General features: G+C 41.8%; 1 protein-coding gene across 1 annotated transcript in view; it reads right to left on the bottom strand.

Moving 5' to 3' along the window:
• Positions 1 to 24383, bottom strand: part of dync2h1 (dynein cytoplasmic 2 heavy chain 1) — a 95628-nt gene that overhangs the window by 37048 nt on the left and 34197 nt on the right. The window contains exons 58-79 of the mRNA XM_076100322.1: positions 24084 to 24165; positions 23463 to 23623; positions 22824 to 22961; positions 21584 to 21697; positions 21261 to 21421; positions 18797 to 18920; positions 18519 to 18640; positions 17738 to 17824; positions 16999 to 17125; positions 15857 to 15998; positions 15117 to 15226; positions 14245 to 14265; positions 13667 to 13765; positions 13056 to 13179; positions 12214 to 12377; positions 11926 to 12045; positions 10690 to 10824; positions 8777 to 8920; positions 6822 to 6911; positions 463 to 528; positions 300 to 350; positions 173 to 226 (exon numbers count right to left, since the gene is read on the bottom strand). Coding sequence (XP_075956437.1) covers positions 173 to 226; positions 300 to 350; positions 463 to 528; positions 6822 to 6911; positions 8777 to 8920; positions 10690 to 10824; positions 11926 to 12045; positions 12214 to 12377; positions 13056 to 13179; positions 13667 to 13765; positions 14245 to 14265; positions 15117 to 15226; positions 15857 to 15998; positions 16999 to 17125; positions 17738 to 17824; positions 18519 to 18640; positions 18797 to 18920; positions 21261 to 21421; positions 21584 to 21697; positions 22824 to 22961; positions 23463 to 23623; positions 24084 to 24165 — 2436 coding nt within the window. The remainder of the gene's footprint in view (positions 1 to 172; positions 227 to 299; positions 351 to 462; positions 529 to 6821; positions 6912 to 8776; positions 8921 to 10689; positions 10825 to 11925; positions 12046 to 12213; positions 12378 to 13055; positions 13180 to 13666; positions 13766 to 14244; positions 14266 to 15116; positions 15227 to 15856; positions 15999 to 16998; positions 17126 to 17737; positions 17825 to 18518; positions 18641 to 18796; positions 18921 to 21260; positions 21422 to 21583; positions 21698 to 22823; positions 22962 to 23462; positions 23624 to 24083; positions 24166 to 24383) is intronic.

Below are 24383 nucleotides of genomic sequence, written 5' to 3'. Positions count from 1 at the left end.
GCCGTTCTATGTAAGTCACGATAAGCTATTCTTTTTTTACATGTCTGCTGGTTGGAGGAAAAAAACTAATAATATAATAAATAAATCATTGCATATGCAGCTTATGGTGTAATAATGTACACATTTTGAGGTGAGTGTGCGAGTACGTCAGTGTGTAAATCACTGTGTTTACTTTCAAAATGGCCACTGCCCCTTGCCTCTCCTGATCCATCCAAGAAGGGAAGTCCTGCCGAGAGAGGAGAGGGGTAAGTACAGAAACAGCACTTTGTGTTTTCTCCGAAAAAAACCTGCTCTCTTACCTCTTTCTTAAACATTTCTCCTACAATGGATCCAGTGAATGCATCCCATTCCTACAGGAAAGAGTCGTGTTAACATTTGTCAGGTTTAAAGCTAGAAATTAGCTATATTCAATTTTTCACTGAAATCATACTATATATACTATAATCTACAAAGATTACTCACACTCTCCTGGAAGAGGTCGGGGTACATGCCTTTCACAAAGTGCATCGCAAACATCAACTGGTCAGCCTGAGACAGAGAGAGAGAGAAGGAGAGCGAGATCTATACACGGCTGTAATGTGTCACATATGATCACATGAAATTCTGCTCTGCTCAAAACCAAAGTCTTAGCATCTCTTCTAGACCAAGAGCAAACACACTCATATCCCCATTGTATGATGTGCAGCTATATCTGCCTAACTACAGGGCTTGTAAAGAGTTTCTATACATTGGTAAAAAACAACAACAGAGACTTCAAGAACTACACTGGCTCTTTGTGTCTGTCTGTCTCTCATATCCACTGGTTGAGTTTAAGGAAGACAACAGAAACATCAACTAATCCAGATACTTATCCCACTCCCACCCACAGAAAGAAACAGAAAGACAGGGACCAAGAATCTCCAAAAGCAACAGCAAATATAGGAAAAAGAAAATGCACAGAGAAAAAAATACAAAACATTGTATTGCTCTAATGCCATACTTTTCTTCCAATCTTTACAAAATCATGAACAAGTACAACAATCAAATATATACTGTAAATAATTCAAGAGTAACCACGATATTGTAACACAGCTAACCCGGTTCTTCGATTTCCTGCCACAAGCATCTTTGCTCGTCTGCATTACTGTTAGACCATGAAACCACATTGTGACAACAATGCACACAAACAGTCAATGTACTGTTCCTTACATACCTGACCTATTAAATTAATTTCTGTAGTGTGAATGGCCTCCAAAAGCATAATAATTATCTCTTCAGTTACAGGACATATTATTACTGATTCTCTAAACTCAATAACAGACAATGCACCCAATATGACTCCCATTAAAACACAGCCACACTGCTTCCCAGCTTGCCGTTTGGTGTTCTTATGTATATCTAATTTGAAGCACTTAACAACTGGCTAGCAACGACTAACTGAATTAGAGAAAGCATTTAATGCAGTTGTGTTTTGTAAAGTGGCGATAATTCAGACGAGTGTGTTAATCGAATCAGTTTAGCTATATAACTGCTATCGCTGCTACTAGATGTGGGCATTGTTACTGAAAAATAAGGTACATTATGGAGACAGTAGTCTATGAAAAACTTTTCCTGCAGCCACAGTGGCTGCAATCATCCAGATGTGATCACTGAATTACAGCATGATTAGATAAGGGTATAATTAGAAAGACTCCCGGTGGTCTTTGACATCCCCCTTAAAGTGCATCTTAAACTATGTACTACTAGCAACACTAAAGTAACACTTGAGGAATAATGCTATTCTGCAAATTGCCAATGCAATCCAATCGTGTGCCTCTTGTGTTCAACTGCCGACATTTCCAAACAGAGGACCACGCCATGTGGGACCCTTGTACACCAATTCCACATGACCACATTATTCCTGTGTCAAGCTGTCTGCAGAAGGTGAGCGCATGGGAAACGGGTCAGGTAGTGTGTCACATAAACACTCACACCCACAGACTGACACAATATCTTTTCTTTTTTTTTATTTCCAAGGAAGGTGGTGGATTTCAGTCTCACATTATGTTTAGTGTTTCCCTGTTGTTTTGCTTTTCCATCTCAGCTGTTGTAGGGCTCAGCTCGATGTGTTTTTGATCTTATAATCTATGTTTAGTAGTGATAAAGGTTTAAGAACATAACTGAAAGGGTAAGAGAAATGTTGAACACATTAAAATAAGCTTGTAAAAGGTGCTCTGCATTCTTTGGTAGGCATCTGCACACATGCAAGAACTGAGTTAAACAAAACAAAAAATCACTCAAAGTACTCGAAGCGTACATTCCACGTACTGAAAAACCTTCTTAGCACATACTTGCCTGTCACCATATATTCCATTCCATAATTTACTAACAGCTGAAAAGCCAGCTTCAGTAGCGGCAAGGATAACCTTCAGGCTACATTAGGACTAGAGCTCTTCACTACCATGTCCTCTGTCCGACCCTCTCCATGATTTGTCTCTTGATCCAACGTCTGGATGATTTACACAGAGCTGCCGAGTTCAACTCCATCAACGGAAGTGACTGTGGGTGCAGTTGAACTCGAGGGAGCCCGAGCAACATGATGTGACGGATCAAACAAAAAGTGTCACAATGTCCCGCTTTTTTTCCGGGTCTGTGTGAGCACATGTCATGTGTCAGAGAGAAATGAAGCAAACTAAGTGCAAAGAGGATACAAATCGGGGAGTGTAGTCTGCTTGTCATACTGACACTCTGACGGGACAGGAACCTCCGCTGACAGGTGTGACACCCCTCCCACTGTCTTGAAGACTTGTCTTGGCCATCCTAAGCAGGCTTGTTGGCTGACATGGGAGGGTCGCCAGCTGATGAGGCTCACCTGGACCCTTGAGCTATATAATGCTGGCTCCTGTGCTCACTCAGCGCGCTTTTCATTATTTCTAACTCGTGCTTCCGTAAATCGCTCCCCTTCCGTCATCATGGAAGATCTTCCAATACCTCAAATGCATCTTGAAGAGCGAGGAGGCTTCTGGAAGAGCTTAGAGCGAGGAAACCATCGATACAAAACAGTAGATGTGACATCTTCTAAAGACGTGCCATTCTGGGATGGAACCATATGGCGGCCATTTAACCTGGGTTCAGTTTTAAACTTGCTGTTATTGGAACCATTGGTTAAAGAAGCTAGTGTTGTCTTTATAATCCTTGTATTTCTCTACCTAAACACCAATACTGTTTTTATTTTTTCAATTTTGCCTGAACTTAATATGCAAGAACTGTCTTTGGTCTTCTGAATGGCTAATGTACTGTATAAGCAATATAGTTCATTTAGAAATCCTAAATGGATTTAGAATTATGGCCCATAGGCAGCCAATTACAATCAGATACACAAGAGAGAAAAAAATCAATCTAATCTAAATTAATATAGTAATGTCATAAATTGAGGCACTTCCTGATGATGAGAGTAGAGGTTGAAGTACCTTTGCTAACTGTAATATACTATATTATGAAATGGGATTTAGAAGCGATTAGCTTCTAGTTTAGCAATAACTAAGAACAATAACAGCTGGTTCTTTACTTGGTAGTTAAAAAATAAATCTCTCATCTACTCTATGCTGACTTGTGGAAAGTGATACCAGCCTCCCTGATCTCTTTGGTCCTTTTGGTAAAGCAATTAGGTGCTGAACAGCTGACAACCATAAACAATACCCAGGTAAAATGGCGGACAGTGATCCATCAGATTGATTATGTCACATCATCTGTTTTATACCTATGGAGGAAACACAGGTGTATCCTATGCAAAAGTCTTTTATCAGGTGGCGTGACATAAATCCCGCACCTTGTGTGACACACAGTCTGACGTTGCTTAAGACTGACGCTATGGAACCAAGGATTTCTCATTTGGCAGCTTCGGCTCCTCCATCCTCGCATCCTTCTCTCACACCCTCGCTGTGAGAAGCTCAGACACGAGGAAGAGACGGAAGTGAGGGTGGCCAGGAGGCACGTTAGCATGATGAAAATCACCATCTGAAAATCCCCCTCTGTCGTTGTATTTATTGTTTGTTTGTTTGTTTCTGGTATGTCACACTTTTGCGCATGACTATAACTCAAACTACTGCATGTACTGAGAGATGCATCGCACGCACCCAAGTAAAACTCAGCACATAATGTAAGAAAACTATGTATTGAGTGTATTTGTGAGAGTCAAAGTGTGCATGCATAAGAGTTTCTGACAGATTTCCAGCAGATAAGGGGCAGAGAAAATCAAAAAGCCATAGTGCCTGGAGCACACTGGACAACGCCGAGGTGCTTGCTATTCAAACCAAACCGTCATCACAAACAAAGCATTTTTTATTTACATTTATTTATCAGAGCATTCACAATAACCACTCAAGATCAGCAGATTACAGCCGTAAATTCTATTTTCAACCACGAAAAGCAAGCGGGCTAAGATCTCTGTCGATCTCACAACCATTCACCATTCACACACCAGGCACATTTTGGGGTTAAGTGTCTTGCCCAAGAACACATCGACGTGGACTAGTGGAGCCGAGGATCGAACCGCCGATCCCCCGATTGAAGGACGACTCTGCTTCTACCACTGAGGTATTACCGTGCACAGCCCCGATATCAACAACAAGTCAAGTTATAACTCATAACTGCCAGTGTGGGTCACAGAGTTGGCTGTGTCAGTGATCAAACCAAACAGCCAATCAAAGATTATGGTCAGAATTCAAAACAACCAATCAAAGGAGCGGCGACATCAGCCACCGTCTATTCCATCACTGCCTCCAAAGCAGAAGTGCTCCCTCGCGAGAACGGTTTTCTGCTCGAAGATAGAGTTCTATGTGCTCGTATCTCGTGCATGTGCCTAGATTTTCTTTGCGCTGTTGTGAGACTAATTGATCCCTGTATTATAGTAACTGGAATCATTATGTAAAGACAAATCAATCCCCATGCAAGTATATTAAATTGAGCATCGTCGGTTTACAGGGTTCCCATTTGTCCAAATGTAATAACTTTTACATCATGCATAAAAATGTCATTACATTATGTGCTCATGGTTTTCTGAAATTATTGGCTGATTCTTACATTATGAGCTTTTAATAAATTTAAATTGTTACATCATCGACAATTATCATGTTATGAGTTACCCCCTTGAGGCAAATTCGTAATTTATGAATTTGAGCTATAAAAAAACAATGTCTCGACTTGCCAGTATCTAATCCACATATCTGCCTGCTTGTTCAGTAAACACGTCCCTAATTAATCATTTTCATTTTAATATGTCAATTAAGAAAATGCTGTTAAGCCTTAATTAATATGACACGGGGAAATCCAGGCAGTAGAGTTAAACACTGAAAATACTGTTGTTCAGGACACTTATTTGGAGAAAATAAAAGCTGTTCAAATATAAAACATCTCATTACAAGTCAAGTAACATTAGATAAACACCCATAAATAAAAACATTTAAAAAACAATCTTTGTGATTGAGGTTCACCAATCTGATATATTTGGTAGAGTAACCCTGATTCTTAATCAAACTTTGATGTGTCTAGCCATGCTCAATCAATATCCTATTAAGCTGAATCCGTTTGTGGAGGAATTCAACGCACACAGAATAGTCTGAGTGCCTACCATAGAGATATTCCAAAGATATGGGATGGCTCGTTTGTTTTTTCCACAAAGACGAATATATTATAATGTTTTCTAATATGGTCTCCTCTCAAATTGTCCTCTTCTCTATTCTCCCATTATGCTGCTCTCATTTTGTGTCCTCTCGCTCATTATCCACCTTTATCTTTTTACTGGACCCCCCCCCCCCAAGTTATGTCTTCTGTAGCACAGATACGGGGTGTTGACATGAGCACTGATACTGTAGTCCAGTGTTTCCTCTGCTAATGACTGGACTGCTGCTGTCTACATGTGTGTGTGTGTGTGTGTGTGTTTGTGTGCAAGTGTTGGGTTTATAGCCTTTAGACATGATCAGCAGTTAACAGCCACCCCCACTCTGCCTGAAATTGCCATTCAGGCAACACACACACACACACAAAAAAAACAGAGAAATTACATTCACCATTTACTGCCTGACCTATGCAATGACTGCTCTGTTGGTCAATATTTGACACTTCATTACTGTGTTACTTGCAGAGGTTTGATTGTATACGTGTGTAAATGTATGTGTTAATCCGATTGTGCATTAAGGCCAGAGAATCAATAATACTGCTATACTTCTATACTTTATATTACAAAATCACAAAGATAACAGTGCATCTGCAGGAGAACAACCAACCCGGTTACTAGTAAACCAGCTTAACAGTTGCATTCTCATTGGCTGAAAGGCCAGACAGAACACATTGTGATAACAGTGGGGGGGAAAGGTTTGGAGAAGTAAAGCAGGAGTGTGCAGGTGAAGAAATCAACATTCCATAATAATACTTGCACTTTTGGATAAATCTTAATATTTGTTGGAGGCACTTGTTGTATTTTAGTTATTCAGCCCATATTTCAGTTTAGGCCATGCTGTGCAAAATTGCCCATTGAGCTAAAAACATAATTAAGTATTGTTTGCAGAACAACTGACTTATTCATGTAGTAGCAAAATCATTTCTCTGTTGAGAAAGAGGAGACATTTTTTTAGCTCATGATGAGCGAAGTGTTTTTGGCAGATTGTTGTTTTCAGATTGAAATCCCATCATTTGAATAATTTTAAGAAGGAACAACAAGGCAGAAATAAAACTGTTGGAGGTCTACTTCAAAACAAACTGATCCTGTTTTGCAGTGCACACCCTGATGGTTTACATCAAGCTTTAAGTCAGAGATGCTCAAAACCATATTTGGTTTTATTTCTGTATGTAAGTGTGTGTTTTACCTTGAAAAGCGACCGGCAGACATACTCATACACCATATTCTTCAAGCTGGCCTCCAAAGCAGCAATCCTGACTTCAGTGTTCTCTGCTTCCTAAAATGCACACACATGGACAAAGAGACGGAGATGTTAAACTGCTGAGATGAGGTATGATGGATATGATGTCATGAAGAGCTTTAGTACCCCCCGCCCTCAGGTTCCATTAATAAAACACAGTATATGTGTCTGTGTGCTTTTGATTCTAACTAAATAGGAGCAGCAATGATGTTTAAAAGTTATCAGTTGGTGTTCCTCTTTAAGAGTCTTTTAAATACAAAAAGGTCAGACAAGAGGAAAAGAAAATCCAATAGTGAAACATAAGTATCGGACCATGAGAATCAAACACAGAGATAAAATGCCAGAGAAACAGAGGAATAAGCTGACAAAAAAGGGAATTTCCAGATGGATTTTTCTCGTTCTGTCCCATATTCGCAGTCCAGCATTTCTGTTCCTCTGTTCCTCTTCCTGGATCTCTGTTTGAGATTTTCTGCAAGCATGTATTTCATGTAAAACCCTGTTTAATGAGTGCAAGTTAGCACTTTGTGTATACAGTACCTGAGCATAGACATTGTGTGTGTGTCTGCTAAATAGTTTGTGTGTGTGTGTGAGAACTAAAAAGAGGACTGTTCAGTGTGTTATATCAGACATGAGAGGTCCAAATTCTCTTCCAGATCTCAGGAACCATCTGCAGTTCATGGCAAATAAAACATTCTCATTCAATACAACAAACAACTAAAAGATTCAAAGGGAGAGAGAGTATTCTCACTCACTGCATGAGTCCACAAGCCTCCCAACACACACACACACACACACACACACACACACGTAACAGTGGTGACCAGCTGCTGCCTGGTGACATTCTTGGATGACAGCACTGGCTCTAACAACCCACACAGGATTTGAGGAATTAGTGCTCAATCTCTCAACCCAATGTCTGTGTGCCTCTGTGTGTGTGTGTGTGTGTGTGTGTGTGTGTGTGTGTGTGTGTGTGTGTGTGCACTCTGGTTATCAGAGAGTGTTTAGGGCTCAGATGGAGAACAGCAGTGTGATGCTCTCCAGCTGCACAGGTTAGACTGAGATAAACTCAGTAAAAACAAAAAGGAGATGAAATGAATCTAGCTGAGCTGAACTGAAATAAAATATATCGAAATAAAGTAAATGGAGTTAAGCTCAGTTTATCACAAATAAACTGCACTGAAATATTCTCAAACATATATTTCTATCAAATGTGCCCATGTAAATGCACTGCCTACAAAGATGTAACGTATTCACGTGTGAGCTTCAGAGGCACTGTTTCCAGTCGTTATGCTAAGCCATGCTAAGCTAACCAGCTGTAGGCTTACATTCAAAAGTGGATAATACAAGATTCAGAGACTTTATTGGGATACTTTTTCCCCTCGACAACTTGTCTTACAGATAATATTCCTGCCACTTTTCTTTTGGACTTATAAAGCAGTGATGGCAGAGATAGCCCCACGAGTTAAGTCACAACTCATAAGCTGTGACACTGTATTTCATCGAATATAACAGAGCTGCAGTTTAAGCCTGAAGCGGATTTTAGGACAGGATCCTTGTTATTTTAGACAGTTTGCCATAAAATGTGAGGGAGAAGAGTTGACTTTCAATAGCAGTGAACATCTTCTGCTACTGTGGAACCGGGTCTCACACAGGCCTGATTGTGTGCTGGTGTGTTGCCCTTTAAGCCGAACTGTTGTGTGTTTACGAATGTGCATATAAGTATTTTTGTTAATCAATTGAATTACTTATTAATTAGTCTAGCTGCATGACGGTGTTGCATTGATGTTGATTTCATTTCAGGGGCACATTTTTTTGGAACAATTTTTGCAAAATAAACATGTTAACACACTGCTGTACTGGATGGAAAGGGATGTACTAGAAGAGTTGTGTCAACCAGTCACCTTCTTGGCCTGAAGAGCCCTTTGGAAGAGGCGCAGAAAAGAAGCAAGGCTGAAGCGGTACATGTTGTTGATCTTCGACAGGTCTGTGATGACGAAATACATCTTGCTGGCACTCTCTGCAAGAGGCAGGTAGGCGTCCCGCTCCTACAATAACAGAAAAAAGGTAGAAGTGAAAAAGAGGACAGAGAGAAAGGGGGATAGAGAGACACCAAGAAGCAACAGAAAAGGAACCAGATGTTTTAGAGAGTTACAAAAGATACCACCGATGGAAGGATCGCAGGGAAAGTAGATTAGAAAAAATGTATTTGCAAACGAGATGGAAGGAGAGTGAAAGAGAAGACAACGCGATGTATGATGAGACAGGTGGTGTGAAAAAAAGAGGTTCATTTCAGAAAAATAAATAAAAGCAACTGAGAGAAAATAACTAAAACAGTTCTGGTTTAACAGTGCGCCCTAGAGGATGATGGTGTAATGAATCTACACTCGCTCCTTGCTTGTGCAACTATGTAATCTGATGTTTTTGCAAACTGCAGCTGTGAGTTTGTTTATCTGAAGACCACTCAAACGAGACGAAATACTTACATAACACGGCATATTTTTAAGTAATAGCCAAAACATCTCAATTTTGTATTCAGGATTGTTCAAGAAATTACACAAAAGTGGAGCCATTTTACATTTGCAGACTGGGAATAAATGTCATTTCACATTCTGTCTGAATCTCTGACTGTCGGTATCTGTGTACTTCAATGCCTCCCTCTACCTTAGTCTATCTGTCATCTGTGCTCTCTCTCTCACTCTCCCTCCTCTCTCTCTCTCTCCTCTCTCTCTCTCCTTCCTCTCTCTCTCTGTCTCTCTCTCACTCTCCCTCCTCTCTCTCTCTCTCCTCTCTCTCTCCTTCCTCTCTCTCTCTGTCTCTCTCCTCTCTCTCTCTCTCTCTCCCTCCTCTCTCTCTCTCCTCTCTCTCTCTCTCCCTCTCTCTCTCTCACTCTCCCTCCTCTCTCTCTCTCTCTCCCTCTCTCCTTCCTCTCTCCTCTCTCTCTCTCTCCCTCTCACTCTCCCTCCTCTCTCTCTCTCTCCCTCTCTCTCTCCGTCTCTCTCTCCCTCTCTCTCTCTCTCTCTCCGTCCCCATTCCTTCTCTCTCTTCATGAGGTAGAAGAGAATAGCAGTTGTTGTGAAGAGTTTGTTTATTACACTATAGATGTTGAATACAGATTCTCTTTGCATCACTTTTTTCTTTTGTCATGACCAAAAAACCTTTAAAAAAATGAATCAAACACTTAAATGAATAGTTCAGTTAATCAGTGTATTACCTATACAGGCACACCCCCAGTTTAGAGAAACAGACAGGAGTACGAGCACAGGAGCATTTTAAGTGTACCCTATATTGATAATATTTTCCCCACTTTATCTTGCCGTTAGACAGCCCTTTCCATAGAGGAACTGAACTGAAAGTGAAATGTATCTATATTGTATTTGTCAATGGGGTCTTGTGGCTTTAAAGAGAGCATAGATAAGTTTCCCTTTCAGTTCAGTTCCCCGTTGGAAAGGGCTGTCTAACGGCAAGATAAAGTGGGGAAAATATTATCAATATAGCGTAACCTCAAACAGATATTTTTTTTTTTTAGGTAAGCCTTTCTTTTAGGTGGCTAAAATATATTTTGCTGCTACCCCCGTCCACAGCGGTACATTGCTTTTCTCCCGTGTCAGTAATCATGCCTGCCTCTCCAAACTGGGGGCCTGCCAACCGCCATCTACTGTCGGTAATACACTGAATATTGATAAGTACCTCATACAACTCCACTTCAAATAATCCGAACAATCCCATTAAACAGTGGTGCAGTGAGGTCGGCCATGAAAAGTTTTCCCTGGCATTTTTTCAGAGTGTGTGTGCATGTGTGCCTGAGGTACAGTACCTGGTCCAGGGAGGCCTGCAGCTGGTGTGATTCCAACAGTGACGTCTGGATCAGGGCACTGCTTGCCTTGGTCTGGTTCAGACTGTCTATCAGCTCCCTGTTCTCAAGAATATTACCCTGAGATGTAGCCAGGGTCTGACAAAGGAACAATGGACAGACAGGTACAAACAAAAGATAAGGCAAGGATTAGACGATTAATAAGTAAGAGATAAAAGAGCACAAGATGCACAGAGAGTATGTTGTCCCGTATCTGTCAATTGGCTGAAATCTGGTCTGATCTGACAGTTGCAGGAGCAAGAGTTGTTGTTTTAAAATAGTCTGATGTGGGGCTTTTTTTTTAAAAATGTATTCATAATTTTTAGGGTTGACTCGCCCACTACATCCTGTGGAATCTATTCTCTAAACAAACTGATAGAATTTATTCAAATAGAATATATGAGAAAGCAGTGGAGCATGGAAATGTCAAGTCGAATATGCTCCCACAATTCTGGAATAATTACATGTCAAGTACCACTGAAGCACTAACATCCTTCTCTTGGCACTGTCTATGTGTGCCCAAATTTCCCTTAGACTGTGTGCATAAAAAAATGATCATTAGGCTGAGTGTCTATGTGTCACAATGTCTATCAACTGTGTGTGTGTGTGTGTTTGATAGTGAAGTGCAGGACGCCCCATTAAGTATTTGGACAGTAACAATCTGTTTGACGTTTTGTCTCCATTTTCCCATTACGTAAAATGACCCAACACCTGTCTCCAAATTTCCAGGTTTGAAGTGCATGAATAATTGAAAAGAAATCCAACATTCCTATGGTAGCCCTCTGATTAAGGTGGCTGGGTGGTGCAAATCACATCCTTGTTGAAGCTCAGCAACTCCCCCTGCTTGGTCTGTAAACATTGTATCCATATATATATCTACTACACCCTCCTCAAACCAACAGTGCCAGTTAGAAACGATATGCTCTGTGTGCACGGATAAGTGAGCATTCCAAATAAGAATAAAAGGGAGACAAACACTGATTTTCTGAACACTGTCTAATGATTATATATTAATAAAGCTCCATTTTTCTTCACTGGGGTACATAATTGTGCTTTAGTAGGTAGACATGGTAGGCATACTGTAGTATACATAATACAGTATCGGGTGCTACCCCAGCAACAAGCTCTAGTAGTACTCCAACACGTAGAATTCTCCTCTACATTGTTGTCACAGTGCATGCTATATGTCTGCATGTGTACCTCTAACAGGGATTCTTCCAACTGAGCCAGCTGTATCTTCTTGTCTTCCTCTTGTTGCAGCAGTCTTGTTTTTTCAGTCTCCAATTCTGGCTTCTCCTGCTGGATGGTCAAGGCTAGCAGCTATCACAAAGACACACACACACACACGCACACACACACACACAAATTGGCAAGTGGACAGACAGTATGACTGCAGAAAGACAGACAGTATGACTACAACATGCACTACATGCTGTGTAGATACACTGCATTATTACACAGCACTTGAGGGTGGGTTACATGGGTTACCTGTCCTCGCAAGCCTGCCCTGGTAGTAGTGAAGTTGACCTCTGTCACCACGGAAACAGCATCGGGGGGGATGAAGGGGGTGGGATTCCGTGTTGCCAGGAAGAGACGGAAGTCCTCGTTATAATCAATGACCTTGTCTCCTATCTGAACCACATATCTAGGACCTGGATGTGTTGAAGTTGGACAGAAAGACAAAAAGAGAGTCTCTGTTAACAACATGTACTGTATCATAGAAGCTTGTAACTTTGTCCTCAGTGTCTTCACCTTCTTATCTTTTTACACTCTTAGAAATATGGGTTCCAAAAGGGTTCATCCTGAAGGGCTGAGGTTCTACCCACAAGCATTTCCTTCTGAAGAACCCTTTTTTAAAGAAAGGGTTTTGAAAGTATTGTTGAAAGCATGGGTGCTAAAAGATCGCCCCCAGCACACACAACCATAAAAACTGATTGTGAAGTATGATTGTGATTGTCTGTCGTACGGCACCACACCAGCCCCGGCCCTTTAGGAGCCTCATGAGGACCCAGGATTCTAGATGAAACTCTTTGAATATAAAAGGGTTATATCCAGTATATATATATATATATATATCCACAATCTGAAATTTCTTCAGGCACACATCATAGTTGTTAATTAAACCTGGGTAGATAACATCAAGGTGCAGAATAGTTTGCACTCATTAACAGCATTCACATTGAGGCAATATCTCTGAAAATAGGATTTCACTACAGTGTAGAAAAGTGGTCGGCTTTTGAGTAAGCAACCAGTGGTTGGGGTTGCATAATCAATAATTACCACCACACCTTCTTTGCATAAAAGTGGTGTTCGTGAGTGTGTGTGTATACCCTGTGCTATGAGGTCCCTCCTCAGCAGCGGGTAGAGCACCGGTTCAACTCCATCCATCTCTTGGATGATGAGGGTTTTTCCAAACCTGACCGCCAGTTCAAGGGATGTCATGAAGTTACTATCCTATAGAAAACAAGCACACAGTGGAAAGAATATCTTAAATTACAATATTGGTTGGTGAAATATATCAGAGCAATATCATTATCATCCCTAATTTAAAAAAAATGAATGAATGAATCAGTATTATTTATTTTATATATATATATATATATATATATATATATACACACACACAATTCAATTAACAACCTGACAGGCAAAGGAGCACGATGCACTGAATGATAAGGGTCTACCAATGAACTTAAAATAGACTTGGATTCATCAGACAAGAAGATCAATCGAGGACATCTAATGAAACACTTCAAAGAAATGTTCAACAGTAATGGCTTTACCGGCTCCTGAAACCATAAAAGTTACCTCAGAGATAAATTAGGTTTAGAGTTTTCACCAGAGTGCACATGTGTGAAGATTGCAGATGCAACCGGAGAGTTAATTAACCTTAATGTGTGATGTAAGATATGCATGAGTGTGATTGTGCGTGTGGCTTTACCTGTTGGTTGATGACCTCTAGTCTGTGCTGCTGAAGATGTGTGCGTAGCCACTGTGTAGCTCGGGATGACGGGTCGATCAGGAATGGACAGGCAACACTCTGAGTATAGAAAAATGATAAAGAACTGTTTCAGGGTAAGTTGTTTGAGGATATTTTTACTAGGAAAGAGGCCCAGGTACTGAGAAAAAAGGAAGTGTGTGTGCATGTTCAGTTCTGTCTCACTGCTGTAATGCTCATCGACTAGCGTCACTCCTACGCCAGGCAAAAGAATGAAGTCCACCACCCTCTTTTCATCTGCTCTTCCATTTCACGGTCTCTTGCTCAAGTATTCTCTTTCTCAAACCTGCTTATTTGTCTGTTTATTCCTTTGCTTACTATATATATATATATATATATATATATATATATGTGTGTGTGTGTATATTTGTGTGTATGTGAATGTAAAATCTGCTATTTAAGTGTATATGACAATAATCAGAAACGTGTAAGGGCACACACAGACACCGTGAAGAAAAACCCGAGAGGCTACACTAAAGGAAGTGCGGGCTAAAAGGATGAATGATGGAACACCTTCTTACCTGTAACTTGAGTGCATTGATCTGAAGGCAGCAATGGTAAAAACAAAACAGAATACAGACAAATGGAGGACAGATGAATGGTAACACGGGCAACATTGTTGATATGACTAATAATATAGAGATCGGCTGTTCCAAGTAAATGCTGTAATTATATTGTACTTTGATATTTTTTGTACATATATTACATTTTGTTAAGTGCATTCAATGCATAAGATCTTTTGTAATATAATATATACATATTTTTCAAATAAGTTTAACTTTAGCTACATAAAAACTAAACAAAGCGGATAGAGAATTGGTGATTAAAATGCTTTAAAAGGTACAAGATCCGAGATTGTGAGCATTTGGATTGCCTCTCATCGGCTCTCAACATGTCGACGGCTCGTAGCTAACTGTGCTAACAGCGCAAACTAAGGTGAAAGGGCTGACAGAGATAACAGTGTTTAACCAAGGGGGAACCTGAGGGTGGGTGCTACGCTTCCTCAACAACACTGTCGGTCAGGGCGGCAATATCAGCTGTATGAGAGCAGTGCAGAGCAGTGGCCGTGAGCTAACCAGTGGGGCGCGCTCACACGCACGGACATGCACTAAAAACACGTGCTGCCGGCAGGCTATGTCAACAAAGCAAGGAGAGCTCGGATTACAACACACAGAGAAGAAGAGCTACTTCATTTCTGCTCAGGTAGACATTACTCTACTATATATTTACATAGCAAACAGTGGTTTGCAGCCATATCAATGTTCAGAATGTTAAATACAGTTCCATTAATAACATAGATCCTTCTGTGACAAAGCAGAATTGTAATCAAGGGAATTAAAACAAAGGTAGGGAGAATAACGCGATTTGACAGACAGGGAAATGGATGTCTAACCTGTAGTATGACAAGTGCATTCTCCATGGAGAGGTCATCAGATGGTAGCCCTTGACTCTTCCAGATCAACTGCTCACTTTCCGAGCACAGGAATGACCGCAAGTCAAACTCTGATAAAAACACACACACAACACAAATGCACATGCTTATTCGTTGCTTTACTATTTTCTCACTGAAAACAGTGTTGGTTATTCAAAACACAGAAGACATTCGATGGACGTGACGATTTACAAATAATAGGGGGTCAACTGGATGACTCAGCTGTTTGACATGCTGAGGCCCTCTGGGAAAGAAGTGGCCAAGCATGGTCAGAGCTATTAATAAGACAAAAATGAGCGCTGAAAGAAAAGCACACGTTTTACAGGTTCATTTGTGAGGATGGAATATTAATACCTGAATAGAACAGCTGCTAAATTAAGGTGGCAATGCTTGGCATGTGAAAAGTAAAACCCAGAAAGTGTTAAAAACAGGGTTATTAAATACTGTAATCCTTAATGAGTCAGTGTGTTTTTATGCGAGTACTTACTTATTAAAGGATGATCAAGCAAGTTTAACATTCTCCACTATAAGGATGAGTTATCAGCACTCGTATTCAGTAGTCTGAGAAGTGTTGTATATGTACCATATGTATCCACACAGTGCATTGTGCCATGTGTGTGGGTAGCAGTGTGTTTGTGTAGGCTGTTTAGCACAGGAGTTGGCAAAGGTTGAGCCTCTAGTATTAGTTCTAGTGTATTTACTCTGTAGTCCAGTTTGAGCCATCCACGTCTCTTGACAGTGTCTTCTACGGTCCTCAGGAGCTGCAGACAGATACGTGATGAAGGCTGCAGCAAGCATTGCCCTCATAGGGAGCGTATCCAACTCGCTCTTTATCTCAGACATCTGATAAAAAAAGAGAGACAGGCAGGAAATTAGGGTGAAATAGTATGAAAAGAAAAAAACTGCGAGGATTGGGAGGAATCAGAGAGTAATGGAAAGAATCGACTCCTTATTCCCTCCTCCAAAGTGATGAACCGTGAATCCAACTCCACACCCCAAATCATCCGTAAATCTCTGCAGATTCTGACAAGAAAAAAGTCACCCACAAATACAGGAACACAGTCACACACGTGTACGTTTCATGCTAATGTGAAATTACTGCTGTAATTTCTGCTGATCAGGATTCCTTTGAGACTAATAGCATGGCAGGGGATGATAAATACACGTTTGGTGAACTATGCACCAGGGTTAATTGACTACTTAATGGCCACATACAGTATCTGTGGCTGCAGGTTTTCAGGACCACGTGATCTCTGATCTACTGTATTAATACTGTCAACCATCCTGCCACATTCCACTCAAACCATGCATCTATTTCTGCACCACTTTGCAGCTGTGTACCCCTCTCTCTATGTGGTTCTCCCTTCCCTTGAAACACTTACACAACTTAGAGGGCATTCACATATAGCGAACCCCAGCAACTACACAGTGTGCAAAAGCGTTACGGATGAAGTGTGTTTGTGTGAGTATATGGAAATACGTGAGAAGAGAGTAAACTGGCTCTTTGGTGCGGGCCTTGAGGGAGGCAGTGAGTGTGAGGGTGTGTGTGTCAGCAAGAGATTGAGTGTTTTAATTAAGGTGCAGACAGATGCTGCAGAGAGGAGTAAAAACAGCCAGAAGGGACCCAAGACAGCAGGATACATCCCCCTGTCACACACACACACACACACACACACACACACACACACACACACACACACACACACACACACACACACACACACACACACACACACACACACGCCTCCTGTTGCTCTTACATGTTAAATGAGCCCCATTCTTAGTAAATGTCTATAACCTCCCACAACAATGCACACATCAACCAACTCATACATCAAACTACCTGTGCATTCCACCGCGTGTGTTCTCCGTCCAGTTGTGAAATGAGCTGCTGGGCAGCCGTGATCGTGTCCTGAGCTTTTGTCACCTCGGCCTCCAACTTAGCCGCCTCTGTAGTATGAGACTGAAACCTGAGGAAAGAGTGAGGGGGAGGAAAAGAGATCAGAAAGCAGGTATAAATGTGCTTGATGTGGGATCATTGGAGATTTCTAATTGATTTAATCTACCAAAGATAGATTAAATAGATTGAACACATGTATATAAACCCTTTGTAGCTCCTTCCATGCCGTTGAAGGTAGAATAGAAATCTGTACATATGCCATGAAATCTCACAGACAATACAGTAAGAGGTGAGGTGAGGTGCTCAGATACTATAGAGAGGAGAGGAATGGTAAGACATCTTTCAGTTCAACTCGCACATTTAAGAAATGATTGTACGAACAGGGAAGGACAAGAAGATAAATGGCAGGACAGACGGTTGGAGACAGCAAGAGTTGGAGATGTTGGAGGAAAGAGCAACAGAGAGAGCATAAGGGCTCGGCCACACCTGCAGCGTGAGGTTCACCTTTGTTAAACTATGACCTGACAAGTGGTGTGACTGGCCAATGTCCAGCCAAAAGAAAAACATTACTGGACACATTTATGAAAGGTAACAACTATAAGCTTTTGTCACAGGTGAAATACAGTGGAAATGGAAGGATCAAAGGCTGGAAGAATAAATGGAAAGTTGGAAGGAGGCATACTTCTCTTTCAACTCGTTAACTTTGGCTCCAACAGAGTTGAGCTGGTCCTCCAGCTTATTCTTCCTACTCTCCGTTTTTCTTAGGTTTCTGGAGACACACACACACACACAAACAAAAACACAAACACAGTGTCAAGAGTGTCTATGTGAATCGTTAAATGTATGTATACTTTTTGTTCATAAGAGAGTATGAGTATATTTTCCCATCTTACTGTGAATTAAGAATTATTTTTGACCAAACCAGAGTTGCTGATTGTTTTTATGTTTGGTGAGTTGTATTTTGTTTCTGTCCAGTTTGAATGAACTGTGTTGATGAGTAAACAAGGCAATTAAGCCTGCCGTAGTTCGATGTAACAGAGAAACTTGAGTTCAGAAGGTGTGCAGTTGTATTTTTGGGGTTTAAGTGAAAGAATATTTCCTTTATTTATGTTTTGTGAGCTTATTTTGTTTATTTTTCAGCCCTAGCAAAATCGGCGCTCCCGTGCAATGCATCCTGGTACATGTAGGTACAGCTGGCACGGCTACGCAGCAGGAGAGATCAGCTTTCTCGGTCAATATAGCACGCTCAGGGGAAGTTATTTCTTTAGTGGACTACATTTACCATCAACACGGTCAGACATCGACATACATTTTCTCTTTAACAATTAATGGAATATCAAAAGAGTTAACGACTATTTTTCTGTCGACTGTCCAATATATTAGTCAACTAATCGTCTCAGCTGAATTCTGGAGTGGTATTTTTTTTTGTGTGTGTGTGTGTGTGTGTGTGTGTGTGTTCCTACTCCAGTAGTCCAGACTGCTCTTTCTCCAGTGGTCCTATCCTCTCTAGGACGTGGGAGTATTGGACATTGGCTTTGACCCAGGCAGCCAGGGGAGCAGCTGCTGTACTTGCACGCTTTGCACTCTGACCGCAACAACAACAACAACAACAACATCATTACAAGTCAGAAAAAACTCAGTTATAACAACAGCCACAATAAACAACAAAAAATCTACAAGGGTTTTATAACATCTACCAACCATTCATCTAATTATCATTATGCTATTGTGGCTAGCTGACCTTGGGATCGAAGGAGGCCTTGTTCCTGTTGAGCAGCTCTTCCACACTCTGGCGAATATCAGGGGTGATGTTCCTCGCCTCAAATGTAGCTATGTCCTCCCTCACACCGCGCTTCGCCAGAAAGCTACAGAAAAAAAGGGGAAAAGAAGCCCAAAAAAAAGGAAAGAGAGGGAGGATTGGATGTGAGCAGGTGAGAAATAATGCAAATAAATGTTGTGTGTGAGAGTCTGATGTTACATGTCCAAGTGATAGAGAAAGATCATTCGAGAGGAAGAGAGAAAAAAGTGACTTTTTATCCAGAAAATGAAGGAGTTTATGAATCATTTATGAATTATGAACCTTAAAGTTCTTTCATCTCTAATTTACCAAAAAACAGTTGCAATTTATTCTCTTTGTTACTAATGAAGAGTCGTCACCCCCCCCACTCTCCCTCACACACGCACACACACACACACACACACCACACTCTCTTTGTTACTTGTAGTGCTCAGATTTGAGTCTGCTTACCCAATTAACACGAGTCATTAGCAGGGCAGAATTATTTTTGTCCGTCTGATCCCCTCTAAAGGTGCCCATGGTCATATGAGTGACTAGTACCAAAAGCTAAATTTAAATCAGCATTAACACACAAATCAATCCTCCAATGAATCACCACCATAACATGGCGGAGGGGTTTGTGTATCCCAGTAAACCTCAGAGCTGTGTTGTCGGGGGCCTGGAAGGGTCTCCCAAGGCAATGTGGTCTAAGGGGAGGGGCCAGACTAAGAGCGATTCACTGACCCTTGATGAATAGGCTGGAAACAAAGCCAGACCTGGGAGGGGAGCTCGCCAGCGAAAGTCTGGTGGCTGGGCCTTGGCACATGGGGCTCAGCCTGACAAAACTTCATGGAGCCACCGCCCTGTGGGCCCACTACTCGCAGGGATAGGCAATGGGGTCAGGGGCCATCGCAGTCTAGCTCTAGGGACGTGGAATGTTACCACTCTGGCTGGGAAGGAACCGGAGCTGGTGCGGAAGGTGGAGCGGTACGAACTAGATATAGTTGGGCTCACCACCACACACGACATTGTTGGGGTGTCTTGGCTGACACGTCTTTTCAGTGTCGCGTGCAGGTTGGAGACCGTGCCTGTGGAGTGGCAGACCGGGTTAGTGGTTCACATTTTTAAAAAGGGGGACCGGAGAGTGTGCTCCAATTATCGAGGTATCGCACTGCTCCGCCTCCCTGGTAAAGTTTATTCCAGGGTGCTGGAAAGGAGGCTCCGACCGATTGTCGAACCTCAGATTCAGTTGGAGAGGTCATGGGAGTTTGCCCATCCGGTTGTGGACTTGAAGAAGGCCTACGGCCGTGTCCCGCGGGGAGTCCTGTGGTGGGTACTGCTGGAATATGGGTATCTTGGTTTGTTTCTACGAGCCATATGGTCCTTGTATGATCAACGTGAGAGCTGTGTCCGGATACTTGGCACAAAGTCAAGCAGGTTTCCAGTGCGTGTTGGCCGCGCCGCCAGGGTTTTCCCTCGTCACCGATCCTGTTTGTGATTTTCATGGACAGGATTTCAAGGCGCAGCTGGGGGGAGGAGAATGTCCGGTTTGGAGACCTCAGAATTGCATCCCTGCTTTTTGCAGATGATGTGCTTCTATTGGCTCCCCTAAGAACGTGACCTTCAGCACGCACTGGGGCTGTAGAGAATCAGAACCTACAAGTCTGAGGCCATTGGTTCTCTGACGGAAATGGTGGATTGCACCCTCCGGGTTGTGAGTGAGTCACTGCCCCAAGTGAGGGAGTTCAAGTAGCTCGGGGTCTTGTTCACGAGTGAGGGTAAAATGGAGCGTGAGATGGACAAGGTCATTGTGGTGAAGAGGGAGCTGAGCCGGAAGGCAAAGCTCTCGATTTACCAGTCCATCTACGTGCCGACCCTCACCTATGGTCATGAGCTTTGGGCTGTGACCAAAAGAATGAGATTGCGGGTACAAGCGGCCGAAATTAGCTTACTTCATAGGGTGGCTGTGCTCAGCCTTAGAGATAGGGTGAGGAGCTCAGACATCCGGAAGGAGCTCGGAGTATAGCCTGCTCTTTCGCATCGAGAGGGGCCAGCTGAGGTGGTTCGGGTATCTAATCAGGATGCCTCCTGGACGTCTCCCTTCAGAGGTTTTCCGGGCATGTCCAACTGGTAAGAGGCCCCGGGGTAGACCCAGAACACGCTGGAGGGATTACATATCTAGCGACCCAGCCCCGGATTGATACACAAAAGTCTTATACTGGCACATTCTCCTTCTCCGTCTTTTCCTAACTGTGCAAAACCTTTCATCCTCTTCTTCCTCTGTCCGCATCCATCTTTTAACACCCCATCACCACCTCACACTTTTGTGTAACCAAAGACTTAACTTTCTCTTCTTCTATCTACTGTATCCATCCTTCTTTTTTGCCCCCTTCTTTTGTCTATTCTTGCCATCTCTTCACCCTCTCACCTCTTCATGCTGACCCAGGAGGTGTCGAAGGTGCCCATCAGTCTCAGTACCCCCTCCAGGATGTCTCTGATGACATCAGGGGGCATGCGGAGGGAGCGGATCTCAGACAGAGCTTCAGGCTTTATGTTTCCAACTGCCCGCTTTGCTTCATCTACCAAAGGCTACAGGGCAGCAATGGTAAGAAGAGGGAGGGACACAGAGGTAAATAAAGGTAAGTACAGCTCGAAAAAGACAAGTATGGAGATGGTGGCAGCTGTATGTATGTATATGTATTTCTAGTAACTGACACATAATGTCATACTGACAGCACAAGTGAAACTTACCTGCACTTCCTTCAGCTCATGATCTATTTTGGCCTTTCTCTCTTCAATCTTGGACACTTCCTGAGCCATCTTCCCTTTTATCTTCTCCATTTCTGTCTTCTGGTCGCTGGCATTCTGGAAAACCAAAAAGATCATCTGATTTTCAGTGTGTTGTATCGACATTTGTGTTTCAAATTCTAAAACAGAAGGATATTGTATACAGTATACTTTCTTCAACTTAATACTCACCAAGAACATGTGACCCATGACTGACAGATTTTACGCCTATCTAAGCAACCTATTAAAATGTAAATACATCTATTTGTCAGTTTATCAATTCTGAGATGCATCAGCCCCAGTCCTTATCTGAGTAAAGATGAAATATTTGGTTTAGGAACATTCGGAGTAAGACCCATTAGGTTTGGCAGAATACTTTTAGTCTCACCTCTATATCTGTGAAGTCTTTACCCCTTTATTTATACCACATATGTTCCCTATTCCCTCTCCAAATCTCATGTTCCTTCCTCCTTCACTGCTTCATAATCTGAATATCTCCACCTTCCCCAAGCCTGTTTTCCATCTAGTTTGTTTCCCGTCTTCATCTCTTTGTCCCAGTCTTCCTCCCTTTTCCCTCCCTGCTGTCTCCATCTCTAAAGGAGACATAGCTGCTACAGCCCAAAGGGACGAGTCTAGTCGTTAATTATCACTCTGCTGACAGTTTTTCCTTGCCTTGTTTCTTCTCTCTCCCTCCTTCACTCCATCTCACTAAAAAAGCCAATTCCCCACAGAGAGAAAGATAGGATATCATAACTAATGAACCCCCCCTCCCCCCCACGCCTATACATCTATCCACACATCCATCCTCCAGACAGAGCCAGCAGGAGGAAAGGGAAACAAAAAACACTGGATGAGAAGTCACAGAACAAACAAATGCACACAAACTAAATAAAAAGACTTCACAGCAGGGGAGACACAGTCATGGGAAATCCAGAAAACGTTGCTCGTATAATACAATGCAGATGAGGAGAGGAAGAGTAAAGGGGAGAGAGGCAAGATAAGAGAAGAGAATAAACTGGAAGATAAAAAAGAGGAGAGGAGAAGAGAGGAGAGGAGAGGAGAGGAGAGGAGAGGGCTGCAGTGAGAGTTCATGGGAGGATAAATATCACTTGGAGAAGCCATGAAACCTTGCAGGACCTCAACGTTACACACACTGACATACACACAGTAACAAACATACATACACACACAAGCACACACACACCTGCATGGAAGTGGTAATTTCCTGCAGGGCAGAATCTGCCTCCTGTTGTTTAGTCTTCAGCAGCGCACTCTGCTTTGCAGCCCGCCTCTTCAACTCATCCACCAATGCTTTAGCTTCATTCAGCTTAGACACACCAGCCTGCAGACAAGAGTCAACCATAGAACAAGAGAGACATGGAATATCTATGTGTAATATATGTACGAGTTAAAAACACAACCTCGAACATGTAATACCAACAGTGCTCTTACAGTCACTGCCTTTCTGACTAATATAAGATAAGATGATCCTTTATCCATTATTAGAAACATATGGCAACAAACTGCTGTACATATAAATCAGTTATCAGTTGGTGAAATCAGTTTGAAATACATATTCTCATGCTATTGTTTTCCACATGTATACTACTTATGACTGTTTTTATTTAGTTCTACTTACCTGATCTGTGCTTCACACCATAAGTTATTCTTTAACGGGCTAATAGACAACATACTTTTATATTTTGAGGTACTCAAAAACAATTGGCATGTCTTTCGCTGAAGAGCAAATACAGTTGTGGAAAACAAATACTTGGTGTGAGTACTTTAACATGCATCTCAGTTCTGTGTGCATATGGACCTTGTACTATAGCTGATATTGTACCTGCAGATGCTGTTGTCTCGTTGTGAGCTGGCTCTGCTTCCGGCTAAATAATGCAGTGTAAACGTGCAAAAAGGCCATGTACTGGCTGGGTGTTGCACCATGTTCTCTGCATGATTCATGGACCATCAGGAACAAACGGCACAGGTCTCCCTGTGCAGAACCTGCTGGGAGAAGAGGACGAAGAAGCTTGTGAGCATGAATTGGTTTGAATTTAGGAATATAACATAAAACACAAACAAACACAGCTAGAAAATATGTTAATAGGCTTCTAGTTGCTTCCCCATTAGAAAATGAGAACGTAAAAAGGAAGTTGTATTTTGAAGGTGCAAAAGTATAGTTAACATTCCTTTCTGCCAGCGGTGAAGCGTTTACTTTCATATATGTAAACACTGATTCTTTGTCAATAAAAGCCATTTTCATCTTATTGAAGCTACAGTACTAAGATTGTAATTATGATAACTGGATGACTGTAAGATTAAATTAAGTCAAAAAAATCCTCCACAGAAGAGAAGTACAATTACACTTAGAGACATGACAGAAATGAACCACAAGATACTATCATCATCATTATAATTAAGAATAACACAGCCATACAAACTAAAAAGGCTATTGAGCTCCCACCTGAGCTTTTCCCCTTTGCGTCCTGTTCCCTTTCATTCTCCTCCCGTCCTCCTTCAGTCTTTGCCAGCAGCAGCTCAGGAATCTGACGAGGGAAAAGTTCACACACCAGATGTGAAAGATGGAAAGCATTGATGCATGCATTAAAAACGCTCTTATCGCGACTGCATTTTACATTATTTCAAGTTTAAAATATTAAATTCCAGGTACCATAGTTAATTACTTTTTAATTGATTTACTAATTCACTTTTTAAGCCCTGCGGTGACGGGGTCAATATTTGAATATGAAGCCACTGGATACTT

Source organism: Anarhichas minor, unplaced genomic scaffold (genome assembly GCF_050575085.1).
Source record: "Anarhichas minor isolate MPS153535 unplaced genomic scaffold, ASM5057508v1 ptg000026l, whole genome shotgun sequence".
Classification (NCBI taxonomy): domain Eukaryota; kingdom Metazoa; phylum Chordata; class Actinopteri; order Perciformes; family Anarhichadidae; genus Anarhichas; species Anarhichas minor.
The sequence above is the reverse complement of the archived record's forward strand: the minus strand, read 5'-3'. Positions and strand labels throughout refer to the sequence as shown.